Raw genomic sequence first — 15148 nt, 5'->3', positions numbered from 1 at the left:
CTAATATAGATGGTTTCATTTAATTTAAATGTCTATGGGTTATTAACATTAAAAAATAATAATTATTAATTTAATTTGAAAACAAATTTAATGATATGATTGTTAATGGATAAGTAATAGTAGACATCATTTTTTTATGAGTTGTTATCAAAGTAGTCTACCTAGGCGGAGGAATGGCCCGGTTTCCGGTGGCCACCCGAAAAATCATCTGGCTTCGGCCGCCGGCAATCCCTCTGCCCTCTGCCGCCCTCCCTGGCAATCCTAACATTCCCTGACAGAAAATCCGATCGCAGCCGGAAATTCTGACATCTCCTGATAGATTGGGTCCGATCTGGAATTGCAGCCGCGGAAGTCTTATTGCCATTTCGCATTCGAATTGAGGAATGGTGATCGGAGTAATGCTCACGCACCTTCCTCCACGACTCGGCGCCTCCCACTCTTCAATTCCTCCTCTCTGGAGCTCGCCACCCAGGTACAATTCGGTGACACCTCCGACTCTGTTAATTGAAATTCCCTTCAATGCGAAATCGAAATTCCCTGTAATGTAAAATCATCAGGGTCTGGTTGCTGGTTGCTGTTATTTTCATTGTAAAACCCGTGAAATCGAAATTCCCTATAATGTAAAATCATCAGGTTCACGGAGCAACTAATGTTAACAATATTTCAAATTTTTGCGGGGTGTTCGGTGACGGCATTGGCAATGCTATTTGGAGCCGAGCCGAATGAGTATTTCTATTTTGAATTTGGTGGTCCGAAAGTTGTTGGGTTGTGTTATATTCTTTCCACGACTAACCTACGTAGTGAACCGAGGGGTTATAGCCCCCCCTTCGTTGCGCCAATTGCGCAGTTGGGGGTCATAGGGGGGTTTGAGGAGGGCGGGTAGCCCCCCTCTACGGGCTGCCCCGGGAAATTTTTTTTTTGGACCCTATATTAGGTTGGGCAAACCTACCTATGGTTTTCGGTCCATGGTTTTGGACGCGATGGTTTTCGGTCCATGGTATTGGATGCTTCGGCATGTATAAATATGTATTGTAACATTGAAAGGAATATAATGAAAAATCAAGCTGGTAGTCCCGGTTTTGGGATCCAGGGAAAAAACTCTGTGTATATGTGTTTTATGTGTTATGCTCTCGCATTGTTTATTTTTTCTGTGATTTAGAATTCGTATGCAGGTAATTTTTGTACGGGGTTAAAACCTACATTTGGTATCAGAGCTGTTTTGGCTTCAAGGGGACGCCTTTGTTGCTGAGGGGTTTCGCTCGGGCCTGTGGTAGACCCTGTTCAGTGGGAGATCTGTGAAAACGATTCTGGTGGTGAAAGAAGATGGCGAGCAGCGGAAAGATAGAGATCGAGAAGTTCAATGGTCAGAGTTTTGAGTTGTGGAAACTCAAGATGGAGGATCTGTTGGTGAATAAAGATCAGTGGATCGCGCTAGATCCAGGTACTAAACCAACGGAAGTGACCGATGAAGAATGGAAGAAGTTGGATCGGAAGGCAAAGAGCACAATACGATTGTATGTCTCAGATTCAGTGTTGTTGAATGTATCAGGGGAAGCTACGGCGAAGGTTTTGTGGGACAAGTTAGGGACTTTGTACCAATCTAAGTCTCTGGTGAATAAACTGTTCCTGCGGAAAAAGTTGTATAACCTGAGGATGAAAGATGGAGACTCGGTGACAGAGCATATGAATGCATTTAATACTGTGGTAAGTCAGTTAGCGTCTGTTGATATTAAAATTTCAGATGAAGATAAGTGCATCAATTTGTTGTGTTCTCTACCAAATTTGTGGGATAGTCTGGTTATTGCAATAGGTAGCAATGCAACTGCTTTGCAGTTTGATGAAATAGTCTCAGCCTTGCTGACGGAGGAGATGAGACGGAAAAATATGGAGAGCCAGAATGGTGATGCCTTGTCTATACGAGGAAGGTCTCAGAATAGAAACAAAAATAAGTCATCGAGTGGGAGATCTAAATCTAGAGGGAGATCTAAATCTCCAGGAAAACCTGTAAAGGTTGTGTGCTGGAAATGCGAAAAGGAAGGGCACTTCAAAAGGGACTGTAAATCTAAAGCTCCTGATAAAGGAAGGGGATCTGATGATGCTCCTTCTGCAAAGGCGAAAACAACCTCAGATGAAGGTGGGGATGTGTACTTGGCTTCTTCAAGTACACATGTAGATCATGAGGCATGGTTGATTGACTCAGGTGCATCCTTTCACTTCACTCCCCATAGAGAGTGGTTCTGTGAGCATGAGAAATACGATGGTGGTGATGTCTTCTTAGGAGATGATAGGAAGGCTAGAATCATTGGTCGCGGAAAAGTAAAGTTGAAGTTGCAAGGTGGAAGGGTTAGAACACTTCCGGGTGTTCTACATATTCCTGCATTGGCCAGAAATCTGATTTCTGTAAGCAAGTTGGATGATGCAGGTGTAAAAACAGTGTTTGAGAAGGATACCTGCAAGATGGTTCGGGGAGCACTGGTATTGATCCGGGGAGTTCAGACTGGAACTCTGTACAAGCTGCAAGGTAGCACTGTTGTTGATGGGTGCAACAGTTCTGTGGTCCCTGAAAGTGGAGCTGAAAATCTAGTGGTCTCTAGAGAGAAGACCATGTTGTGGCATCAAAGGCTTGGACATATTGGAGAGAAGGGTCTTCGAATAATTCATGGTAAAGGTATGCTAGAAGGTATGAGTAATAGCTCTCTGGATTTTGATTTCTGTGAAAATTGTGTATATGGGAAGCAAAATCGGGTGAGTTTCCCCTCTGGTGCTAAGAGGGCGAAACAGATATTAGAGCTTGTGCACAGTGATGTGTTTGGACCTATGAAGGTTTCATCACTCGGTAATTCTGTGTACTATGTATCATTTATAGATGACTTCTCAAGGAATACATGGATATATTTCCTTAAGAAGAAATCTGAAGTCTTTGACTGGTTTAAAGAATTTAAGGCTCTGGTGGAAAATCAGACACAGAAGAAGATAAAGGTGCTGAGGACAGATAATGGTGGAGAGTTTTGCAGCAAGGAATTTGAAGAATTTTGTAAGAAGTGTGGTATAGCACGGCAGAAGACTACTCCATATACACCTCAGCAAAATGGAGTCACAGAAAGAATGAACAAGACGTTGATGGAAAGGGCAAGAAGCATGCTCAGTGGTGTCAGGTTAGGACAGGAATTCTTGGTAGAGGCGGTGGATACTGCATGTTACTTGGTCAACAGGTCACCTTCATCAGCGTTGGAGGATAAGACTCCACAAGAAGTATGGACTGGTAAGAAACCCTCTCTTTCACATCTGAGGGTATTTGGATGTGATGCATATGTACATGTTCCAAAGGAGAAACACACAAAGTTGGATAGTAAATCTGAAAAGTGCATCTTTATTGGGTATAAAGATGGTTTAAAGGGTTATAAGCTTTGGAACCCAGTCACACAGAAGGTTGTGTACAGCCAAGATGTGGTGTTCAGAGAGGTAAAATATGTTATTAAACATGAAGTCCAACCAAAGGAACCTGAGAAGATAGAGTTTGAGCTAAAGGAGGAAGAATCAGACTCTACAGCAGAGGAGGAATCAGAAGATGAAGAGCCACAAACTCCGGCTCTGAGAAGATCAATTCGAGAAAGAAGGCAGCCATAAAGGTATAGTCCATCTGCTTTTTGTTCAAATTTTGCTTTGTCTGTTACAGATGATGATCCCAGAACTGTGAAGGAAGCAGTAGATTCAAAGGATGGAAAACTCTGGAAAGAGGCCATGGTTGATGAAATGGCATCTTTGCACAAAAATGAGGCTTGGGATTTAGTGGAGTTGCCAACTGGAAGGAAACCCATTGGAAGCAAATGGGTGTTCAAAAAGAAGACAAATGCAGAAGGGAAGGTGGAGAAATACAAAGCTCGGTTGGTAGCAAAAGGTTATTCCCAGGTGCCGGGAATTGATTTTGGTGATATTTTTTCTCCTGTTGCTAAGGTAACTTCTATTAGGTTACTTTTATCTGTTGCTGCTACTTTTGATTTTGAGGTAGAACAGATGGATGTGAAGACAACATTTCTTCACGGGGATTTGGAAGAGGAAATCTACATGAAGCAACCTGAAGGCTTTGCGGTGAAGGGTAAGAAAGAACTGGTATGCAAGTTAAAGAAGTCTCTGTATGGGTTAAAACAGTCACCAAGGATGTGGTATCATAAATTTGATACATTTATACGGGGACTTGGCTTCACCAGAAGCAAAGCAGATCACTGTGTGTATTTTAAATTAATTGGTGACCGTGTTATTTATCTGGTCTTGTATGTGGATGATATGTTGCTGGTTGGAAATGACAAAGAAATTATCCAGGATTTGAAGACCCAATTGTCCTCCAAATTCGACATGAAAGATCTTGGTGTTGCAAACTATATTTTGGGCATGGAAATTAAAAGAGATCGGGCAAAGAGGAAGCTCTAGTTAAACCAGAGGAAGTATGTCGAGACAATACTGCAGAGGTTTAATATGTAGGATAGTAAATCAGTGAAGGTTCCTATTCCTGTATGTGTGAGGTTATCTGCTGAACAGTGTCCCAAGACACAAGAAGAGGAAGAGGACATGTCCCGTGTTCCATATGCGAGTGCAGTCGGTAGCCTGATGTATGCAATGGTTTGTACTAGACCAGACATTGCATATGCAGTGGGAGTATTGAGCAGGTTTATGTCAAAACCAGGGAAGGAGCACTGGACAGCAGTGAAGCGGGTTTTCAGGTATTTGTGTGGCACTAGTGATTATGGTTTGTGCTACCAAGGAAGACGAGGATTGGACAGAGTGTTGGATATTCGTGGCTTTGTTGATGCAGACTGGGCTGGAGATCTGGATCAGAGAAGATCTACAAGTGGGTATGTGTTTAACCTATTTGGAGGTGCAGTCAGTTGGATGAGTAAGAAACAATCTATAGTGGCACGATCAACTACAGAGGCAGAATACATGGCAGCCACTCATGCAAGCAAGGAAGCAGTTTGGTTGCAGAGATTGTGTTCAAGTATGGGGTTAGTACAGGGAGCTATAAGAATAGACTGTGACAGCCAATGTGCAATTTTCTTGGCAAAGAACCCTGCTTATCATTCAAAGACAAAGCACATTGATGTTCAGTATCACTTTGTGAGGGATATGATAGAAGACAAAAAGGTGTTACTGGTAAAGGTGGACACTTTGAAGAATACTGCAGATGCATTGACAAAATATGTGAGCTCTGAGAAGTTTTCTTGGTGTAGAGAAACAATGGGCATTTTCAGGGCTGGAAAAATGACTAAGCTCTTCTGTGGCCCCCTGTGGAAAGAAAACAACAAGTGGGAGATTGTTAGGTTGTGTTATATTCTTTCCACAACTAACCTACGTAGTGAACTAGTGGGTTAGAGGGGGGGCGGAGCCCCCCCTTCGTTGCGCCGATTGCGCAGCGGGGGGGTCACAGGGGGTGCGGTAGCCCCCCCTGTCCGGGGGGTTTGAGGGGGGTGGGTAGCCCCCCTCTACGGGGTCTAGGACAGCGCCCCGGTAAAATTTTTTTGGGACCCTATATTAGGTTGGGCAAACCTACCTATGGTTTTCAGTCCATGGTTTTGGACACGATGGTTTTCGGTCCATGGTATTGGATACTTCGGCATGTATAAATATGTATTGTAACATTGAAAGGAATATAATGAAAAATCAAGCTGGTAGTCCCGATTTTGGGATCCACGGGAAAATCTTTGTGTATATGTGTTTTATGTGTTATGCTCTCGCATTGTTTATTTTTTCTGTGATTTAGAATTCGTATGCAGGTGATTTCTGTACGGGGTTAAAACCTACAAAAGTGGCTCATCAAACATCGAGGGTTATCAAATTGTATCGGTCATTGTAGTTCTGCGACCCGGAATTATGCACTTTCCGGATGCGAAATTGAGGTTTTATCATGGATATTCTAGCGAAAGTTGAGGCAATCCGCAGAGAATGCCAGAGGTATGTAACGATTCCTAAATTTTGGGGCTCCGGGTTTTCTTTTTCTCGCATCTTTGTGTGGAAAGGAGGGTTGGGGCATATTTGTGGTAGTAGGATGTATAATGTTGGGGATGGGATTTGAAAAGAGGGCGCTATAATTCTTCTGGATTAATTTCGGTGGAATATTGAGAAGGGTATTTGATGTATTTCGTGAATTAGAAAATAGGGTATTCGTTAGTGTAGAAATGACTACGCATTATGAAGAAAACGGGAGGGTATCATGAGCTTGTCATATATTGACACAACATAGGCAGTTTTGATTCTTTGTTTTCTCGTGCTTTTTGTTTTGAAGAAGCATTTCAGATCGTATGAGTGGTTGTTCTTGTTTTATTTACTGGTTTTTTCTTGTGTCCACAGATCGATTTGTTTTCCCTAGCTCCTATTTGACAAATAGTCATTCTTCGCATCCTCTGTGGTCGAGAAACCCCAGAGACCTTGGCTATGGATTCATTAAGAAGGAAGCGAAAAGGAGCAGCAATAGATCTTGCCATTTTGGAACAGAGAGCTCGTCTATGTGATGATGGTGCATCTTCCACATCATTGGCCACACACCTTTCTTTCCAACAGCAGAGGAAGCGGAGGAAAGAAAAGATGAGGGACGAAGAATTGGGTTCTCGGCATCTGCATCCTACAGCAGCTGCTACTGCTCCTCCTCCAAGAAGGGGTTGTTTACCTAATTCACTAGTACAAGCCTGAGAATATTCTTCGAACTAGTACAGGACAACTGAAGCTAGCTGATTTTGGCTTGTCCATGCGGGTTGCAAAAGGTATTTATTTCTGAGGTTCATTGTAATCAACCCTGTCTCTCATTTTAGTAAACACATAATTTTATGACATCCAGACAAGGGCATTATTATCATTATTAAATAACCATGGATTTATGTTGACTTATAGTTCATTAACATCACTTGTATTTATTCTAACAGGACAAAACTTATCAGGTGTTGTGGGAAGCCCTGCGTATGTTGCTCCTGAAGTTTTGGCAGGGACCTATTCAGAAAAGGTTGATGTGTGGGCTGCTGGTGTCCTCCTGCATGCACTGTTGATAGGTGTATTACCATTTCGTGGGGAATCTGTTGAAGCCATATTTGAGGCAATAAAACAAGTCCAATTGGATTTTCATTCTGAAAAATGGCAGTCTATCTCAGGACTAGCAAAGGATTTGTTATCAAGGATGCTTTCCAGGGATGCTGGAAAGAGACTTTCTCCAGAAGAAGTTTTGAGTAAGTAAAACTATTGTACTACCAAGAATTACATATTTTGTATGCGGTGTCTTGTATTTTTTGCTAAGATGCAATTATGCACATATGAATTTTATGATCATATCTTTTGTTGCTGCTGCAGGCCACCCTTGGATCATGTTTTACACAGAATCTAATATAAAGGTGCGATCAAGCAGTTCAAAAAGGAAAAAACATACCTATCCTGTCAAGGATGAATGGTCAGAATCCCTGCCTTCACTATCTCCACGTACAAGGGAGAGGAGAGCACAGTTCATAAATTCAATTCTGACAGAGCGTGGAGAAGATGAATCTTTGTCTGGGGATTTTCTCTCACGTCCAAAGCAACCAGAGTATGATATCCAAGCAGCAGGGAAATATGACCTTGTAGATGCTCTTGCATCTGCTATCTCCAGGATAAGATTATCGGAACCCAAAAGGAGCAGATTGTGTACCACTACATATCCTGTTCCACAGCAGTGTTCATCTAATCTAAAAAGCAGCTTGTGTACAACATTTTGAAAAACATGCTGACTGTTACTGACTGGCAGTGCTCATTAATTACTGATTTTACGGCCCAAAATACTTTGACATTTCAAGAGTGACTGATAACATGAGTCATGCCATACACTGACTGAAGTAAGCGTTGCAGCAGCTGCATTTTGAAGATTAAAACTGATCTGAACATGAAATGACTCCATTGTTTGTGCCAACCTAATTTGCAACTTCCTATGGTGATCAGCAATTCTAATATCATTTTATGTACAGCTTCTAAAAGATTAGTTTGACTATCTGTATATATTGGGCTTCCCAATGAAGATGGAAAATGCAAGATATTAGAATTGCATTTTGTATAAAGCATAACAATATCTTCTATAACAATTTTTGGTGAAATACTGTTATTTCAAATTAAATTTCTCTTGTTTGTGTTTTAAGTCCTCGTTTGAGGTAAACGATAGTACACTCTATGACGTGCATTGAGCATTTTAGCAAATTTGGAGGAAAAAAGAATTGCTCAGGACCAGATAATTAATAGAATCAAAGTCATTAATGAGACATCTGTCAATTTTCATGATACATCTAAGCTTTTGACATTTCTGTGTTGCCTTGCAATTGGAAATCATTGCAAAGTTCAAACAGTTTAATATCTTATCCCTTGCATCTACAATTACTTGTTTACAATGAACAACCATTCTTTGGATTTAAATCCTTTGAACAAATGTTCCTTTTTTTTTATAATAACTATAGTTTGCTAGGCCTCGTTGAAAATTTGAACTAGGGGCTCCATTTGTAAATGAGATAGCAGCACTCATAATTAACGCTGAGTGAAACACCATCCCGACAAAATTGTTTCTTTGAGTTCATGTGCAGTGAACAAGTGTTTGTTGCATGTGTTCTCAAATTGTTTTTTGTCATTGGTTTGTAGCATAAGTTAGAAAGCCACTAATGCCCTAAACTCTGCATATACAATGCTTGTATCCTGCAAGTCTACACCCCGAAATTGGTAATTAAGTGTGTAGGATTTAAACCAATAAATTGACCAACATTTGTGTTCCTTGTTGTTTAACTTGGTTAATTCATGTCTTACATTATTACCAAATTTGTGATATCTCTACAAGAAAGTAAACTAGTGAGTCAATTTAATCAATGTCAATTCATTGCTCACTAAGGGAATGTTTTTTTCACATCAAATGCCTACCTATGGAAAGAAAATTTCCCATGAGTAGCATTTTGCAATGTTCAACATTCATGCAAAATATGAATGTTATCTTCCATTTAAGGTCTGGTCTTAATGCAATCCCTAAATAATCATGATTATAAAGTTTTTATGATATAAATCTACATAGACGTGGGTCAAAATATTAGACACATTGGTAATTAATAACATGGAATGCTATCATCAATTTCAATGCTGAACAGGGGTTTGTCGAATCTTATAAATTTTTGCATTAAGATGAATCACATCAGTTCCTCATTTTCCGAAGAAGTTAGATAAAAATGTCATAGTGCACAATGAAGCGGTGTCAAGTTAGTGGTTCAAGTCATTAATTGACAAGAGGATGGATCATCGACAACACAAATGACAGGAGGAAGGCATCAAAAGCATGGACAACACCACGATTTCTTATGTAAAGGAGACGGAATGTGTTGGTTGGTATGGATATATTTTTTATTTGTGTACTTTATAAAACTACAAACTTGTATTTATGTAAGCATTGAAGGTTATAGAGTATGGAGAGGATGCATAATGTATTGGTTGGTATGGATGTAAGGGTTTATTTGTGTACAAGGAGAAAAAAGAAACTATAGCCTCTAGAAGTGATTCATTATGTCCATCTAAACAAAGATATGATATGCAGATCCATGATGGAAAGATAATAAATTCACACAAGCATCCAATGTATCAAACATTGACACTTGAATATGCAATACCAAGCTTTCAAGTGGTATCAGACCTGGGCATGGGCAAGTTTGTAATCTTCTTCAAAAATACCAAATCAGGCTTCAATTCCAAATAAGGGGTTTGATTTGTGTCTTGTTTGCTTCATGTTTTTAGAACTCATGGAAAAGTTGGTTGTGCAGTTGGTAACAGAGTTCATAATTGAAGCATTAGAATAACTAAGAATGCACGTTTCAGGTTGACTTGGTTCAAAAGCAACAGGTTCAGAAAACTGCACGTCAAGATGCTATGAACCCAAGAGCTTCTTTCTTAAATATGAACACCGTAAATAAAATTAGATTTGTTTTGATCATATAACAAATCTAACATTTGAGAATATATTTGAAGAACAATTTAGATTGATGTCCAAAACACTAATTCATTCCCAAATTGTGGTGTGTATACAGCATTGTTACAACTTAGTCTGCAGTATTAGACCAATTACGTGAGAAAATATAGAAACATTGCAGTAAAAAGAACCAACAATTCAATTTGTTGAACAATTACAGAGCCATGTGAATTAACTCGACATTCCATGTCAAAGTTCAAAATTTCATGAAACTTCAAGAGAGTAGTGGCATATAATTGATCTTTTACTTTTGCATTGATGAGGGCTCAAACATTCCTCAGTGCTCATCAGGCACCCATATTTTTAATATTGCACTAATGAAGGCTCAAACTTTCCTCAAATTTTGCAGGCACCCATGTTCTCAATGTACCTAGAGCCTTCTGAAACAACCCAACATTCCATGTCAAAGCACAAAGTTTCATGAACTTTAAGAGAATAGATTATGTCCATGAACAGATTATGAAAAAAGTATTTTTATAACAACATAACAATGGGAAAACATAAATATACTTATCATATGATAAAGGGCTACTTGACGACGCCATGATAACCTAGCTTATCTATTATTTGTGCTTATCTATTATACATTGATGTCATGGTGATCATATATCTCATTGATTTCTTAGCCCTTGCATCTACAATTACTTGTTTACAATGAACAACCATTCTTTGGATTTAAATCCTTTGAAAAAATGTATCTTTTTTTATAATAACTATAATTTGCTAGGCCTCGTTGAAAATTTGAACTAGGGGCTCCATTTGTAAATGAGATAGCAACACTCATAATTAACGCTGAGTGAAACACCATCCCTGACAAAATTGTTTCTTTGAGTTCATGTCCAGTGAACAAGTGTTTGTCGCATTTGTTCTCAATTTTTTTTTTTTCATTAGTTTGTAGCATAAGTTAGAAAGCCACTAATGCCCTAAACACTGCATATACAGTGCTTGTATCCTGCAAGTCTACACCCTGAAATTGGTAATTAAGTGTGTAGGATTTAAACCAATAAATTGACCAACATTTGTGTTCCTTGTTGTTTAACTTGGTTAATTCATGTCTTACAATATTACCAATTTTGTGATATCTCTACAAGAAAGTAAACTAGCGAGTCAATTTAATCAATGTCAATTCATTGCTCACTAAGGGAATGTTTTTTTCACATCAAATGCCTACCTATGGAAAGAAAATTTCCCATGAGTAGCACTTCGGAATGTTCAACATTCATGCAAAAGATGAGTGTTATCTTCCATTTAAGGTCTGGTCTTAATGCAGTCCCTAAATAATCATGATTATAAAGTTTTTATGATATAAATCTACATAGATGTGGGTCAAAATATTAGACACATTGGTAATTAATAACATGGAATGCTATCATCAATTTCAATGCTGAACAGGGGTTTGTCGAATCTTATAAATTTTTGCATTAAGATGAATCACATCAGTTCCTCATTTTCCGAAGAAGTTAGATAAAAATGTCATAGTGCACAATGAAGCAGTGTCAAGTAAGTGGTTCAAGTCATTAATTGACAAGAGGATGGATCATCTACAACACAAATGACAGGAGGAAGGCATCAAAAGCATGGACAGCACCATGATTTCTTATGTAAAGGAGACAGAATGTGTTGGTTGGTATGGATATATTTTTTATTTGTGTACTTTATAAAACTACAAACTTGTATTTATGTAAGCATTGAAGGTTATAGAGTATGGAGAGGATGCATAATGTATTGGTTGGTATGGATGTAAGGGTTTATTTGTGTACAAGGAGAAAAAAGAAACTATAGCCTCTAGAAGTGATTCATTATGTCCTTCTAAAAAAAGATATGATATGCAGATCCATGATGGAAAGATAATAAATTCACACAAGCATCGAGTTGGTAACAGAGTTCATAATTGAAGCATTAGAATAACTAATAATGCACGTTTCAGGTTTACTTGGTTCAAAAGCAACAGGTTCAGAAAATTGCACGTCAAGATGCTATGAACCCAAGAGCTTCTTTCTTAAATATGAACACCGTAAATAAAATTAGATTTGTTTTGATCATATAACAGATCTAACATTTGAGAATATATTTGAAGAACAATTTAGATTGATGTCCAAAACACTAATTCATTCCCAAATTGTGGTGTGTATACAACATTGTTACAGCTTAGTCTGCAGTATTAGACCAATTACGTGAGAAAATACAGAAACATTGCAGTAAAAAGAACCAACAATTCAATTTGTTGAACAATTACAGAGCCATGTGAATTAACTCGACATTCCATGTCAAAGTTCAAAATTTCATGAAACTTCAGGAGAGTAGTGGTACTGCCATGAATTCTCATGGCAGTACTTAATGACCATTATTAATTCTTTGATCAATTTAGCAGCCTGGTGCTCAGAGTAGCATCCATTCCTAGACATCTCATCGATCAGGCGTCCACCAGAGCATAATTCCATCACAAGATGCAAAGATTCTGCATCTTCATACACGGCTTGGAGTGTGACAACACTGGGATGGCCTGAAAGATGCTGCATAATCTCAACTTCCTTATGCACGTTTTCTTCAATCTTTTTGGGCAGAGTCTTGCAGGCCAGCTCTTCTCCAGTAGCCTTTCTCTTACATATTCTTACCAGACCAAATTTTCCTCGTCCCAATTCTAGTCCTAAAGAATAATCAGTTTCAAGCTTCCGCTTCCTGCCAGTCCGAGTAGCATGATCAATGCAGCCAACCTTTCTCTTTAACCCTCGTCCTGGTGAATTAGGTAAACAACCCCTTCTTGGAGGAGGAGCAGTAGCAGCTGCTGTAGGATGCAGATGCCGGGAACCCAATTCTTCGTCCCTCATCTTTTCTTTCCTCTGCTTCCTCTGTTGTTGGAAAGAAAGGTGTGTGGCCAATGATGTGGAAGATGCACCATCATCACATAGACGAGCTCTCTGTTCCAAAATGGCAAGATCTATTGTTGCTCCTTTTCGCTTCCTTCTTAATGAATCCATAGCCAAGGTCTCTGGGGTTTCTCGACCACAGAGGACGCGAAGAATGACTATTTGTCAAATAGGAGCTAGGGAAAACAAATCGATCTGTGGACACAAAAAAAAACCAGTAAATAAAACAAGAACAACCACTCATACAATCTGAAATGCTTCTTCAAAACAAAAAGCACGAGAAAACAAAGAATCAAAACTGCCTACAGTGTGTCAATATATGAAAAGCTCATAATACCCTCTCGTTTTCTTCATAATGCGTAGTCATTTCTACACTAACGAATACCCTATATTTTAATTCACGAAATACATCAAATACCCTTCTCAATATTCCACGAAATTAATCCAAAAGAATTATAGCGCCCTCTTTTCAAATCCCATCCCCAACATTATACATCCTACTACCGCAAATATGCCCCAACCCTTCTTTCCACATAGAGACACGAGAAAAAGAAACCCCTAAGCCCCAAATTATAGCGCCCTCTTTTCAAATCCCATCCCCAACATTATACATCCTACTACCGCAAATATGCCCCAACCCTTCTTTCCACATAGAGACACGAGAAAAAGAAAACCCTAAGCCCCAAAATTTAGGAATTGAGATTGACCTCTGGCATTCTCTGCTGATCGCCTCAACTTCCACTAGAATATCCGTGAGAAAAACTCAATTTCGCATCCGACAAGTGCATAATTCCGGGTCGCAAAACTACAATGACTGATAGAATTTGATAACCCTCGATGTTTGAAGAGCCACTTTCGGACCACCAAATTTGCAATAGAAATACTCGTTCGGGGCGGCTCCAAATAGCATTGCCAATGCCGTCGCCGAACACCCCGCAAAAATCTGAAATATTGTTAACATTAGTTGCTCCGTGAACCTGATGATTTTACATTACAGGGAATTTTGATTTTGCGGGTTTTACAATAAAAATAACAACAACCAGCAACCAGAACCTGATGATTTTACATTACAGGGAATTTCGATTTCGCATTGAAGGGAGTTTCAATTAATAGAGTCAGAGGTGTCACCGAATTGTACCTGGGTGGCGATCTCCAGAGCGGAGGAATTGCAAAGCGGGAGGCGCCAAGTCGTGGAGGAAGGTGCGTGAGCATTACTCCGATCCCCATTTGTCAATTCGAATTCGAAATTGCAATAACACTTCCGCGGCTGCAATTCCAGATCAGATCTGATCTGTTAGGGGATGTCAGAATTTCCAGTTGCGAACGGACTTTCTGTCAGGGAATTTCAGGATTGCTAGGGAGGGTGGCGGAGAAGGAGGGTGGCGGAGGGCAGAGAGATTGCCGGCCGCCGGAGCCGAATGATTTTCCAGGCGGCCGCAGGAAACCGGGCCATTCCTCCACCTAGGTAGACTACTCTGTTGTTATCTTTAAAGGTGGGTTATTATCATTGTTTTATGAGTTGTTATATTTAAAGGTGGGTTATTAATATATGGGGTGAAATATGAAATTAAGTTAATTTTTTAAAAATGAATTTATGTGTATTGTGATTTATGGATAATTGCAAATAGATATTATTATACTTCTTGTTGGTAGGATTTAACGTATTTAGTGTTTCATTGACTTGCTGTTAGTTTTTTTTGACGAAAAAAAATTAAAATCTATCCAAAGTTTAACATTATAAAATTAAATTTATTATTTCTAAATAAAATTTATTTCATTTATCTCAAACATTATTGGTTAAATGTCTCCCCTCTTATTGTGTAATGATGGCAAAAATCGACTTTTGTGTATTCTATTATTAATTACTATATACTATATCACTAATTACTATGTACAATAAATATAAATAATTTGAAAAAATAACATTATATATTAATTATTATGTATTAATTAGTACGTAGAATAAAGATAAATAATTTGAAAAAATAACATTATATATTAATTACTATGTATGTACTACATCATTAATTACTACGTACAAAAAATATATATAATTTGAAAAAATAACATTATATATTAATTACTATGTACCTTAAGCAGATATTGTTTGTAATTAAATTGAAAAATTCCATTTTCTCATTGGTGTAAAGTATTGAATAAACAATTTTTATGGGTTTAATTTTTTACTTTACAAAAAAATAATTTGAAAAATATAAATTTGAAAAAAGTATGTAAAAATAACATGTGTATAATTTGTACAACCCTCATTATATCAATCTATACTCTA

General features: G+C 38.6%; 1 protein-coding gene, 1 long non-coding RNA gene and 1 pseudogene across 2 annotated transcripts; 1 reads left to right on the top strand and 2 right to left on the bottom strand.

Annotated features, from left to right (window-relative positions):
* The first annotated feature begins 6654 nt into the window (after positions 1 to 6654).
* LOC149256995 (serine/threonine-protein kinase PEPKR2-like) lies at positions 6655 to 8107 on the top strand. Its single transcript, XM_089368830.1, has 3 exons — positions 6655 to 6752; positions 6912 to 7208; positions 7330 to 8107. Exons 1-3 carry the CDS (start codon positions 6737 to 6739, stop codon positions 7725 to 7727), a joined length of 711 nt encoding a protein of 236 aa, XP_089224956.1. The 5' UTR covers positions 6655 to 6736; the 3' UTR covers positions 7728 to 8107.
* Positions 8108 to 12276: 4169 nt separating this feature from the next.
* Positions 12277 to 12822, bottom strand: LOC149256994 (serine/threonine-protein kinase PEPKR2 pseudogene; annotated as a pseudogene).
* Positions 12823 to 12942: 120 nt separating this feature from the next.
* On the bottom strand, positions 12943 to 13676 carry LOC149256993 (uncharacterized). Its single transcript, XR_016245899.1, has 2 exons — positions 13569 to 13676; positions 12943 to 13056 (listed from the first exon to the last, which is right to left on the bottom strand). It is a non-coding gene; the product is annotated as an uncharacterized LOC149256993 (long non-coding RNA).
* Between the last annotated feature and the right edge of the window lie 1472 nt (positions 13677 to 15148).

This window comes from Pinus tabuliformis, chromosome 6, assembly GCF_031772625.1.
Source record: "Pinus tabuliformis cultivar Carrire ecotype Pingquan chromosome 6, CPIR1, whole genome shotgun sequence".
NCBI lineage: Eukaryota > Viridiplantae > Streptophyta > Pinopsida > Pinales > Pinaceae > Pinus > Pinus tabuliformis.
This window is presented reverse-complemented; position numbering and strand designations above follow the sequence as displayed.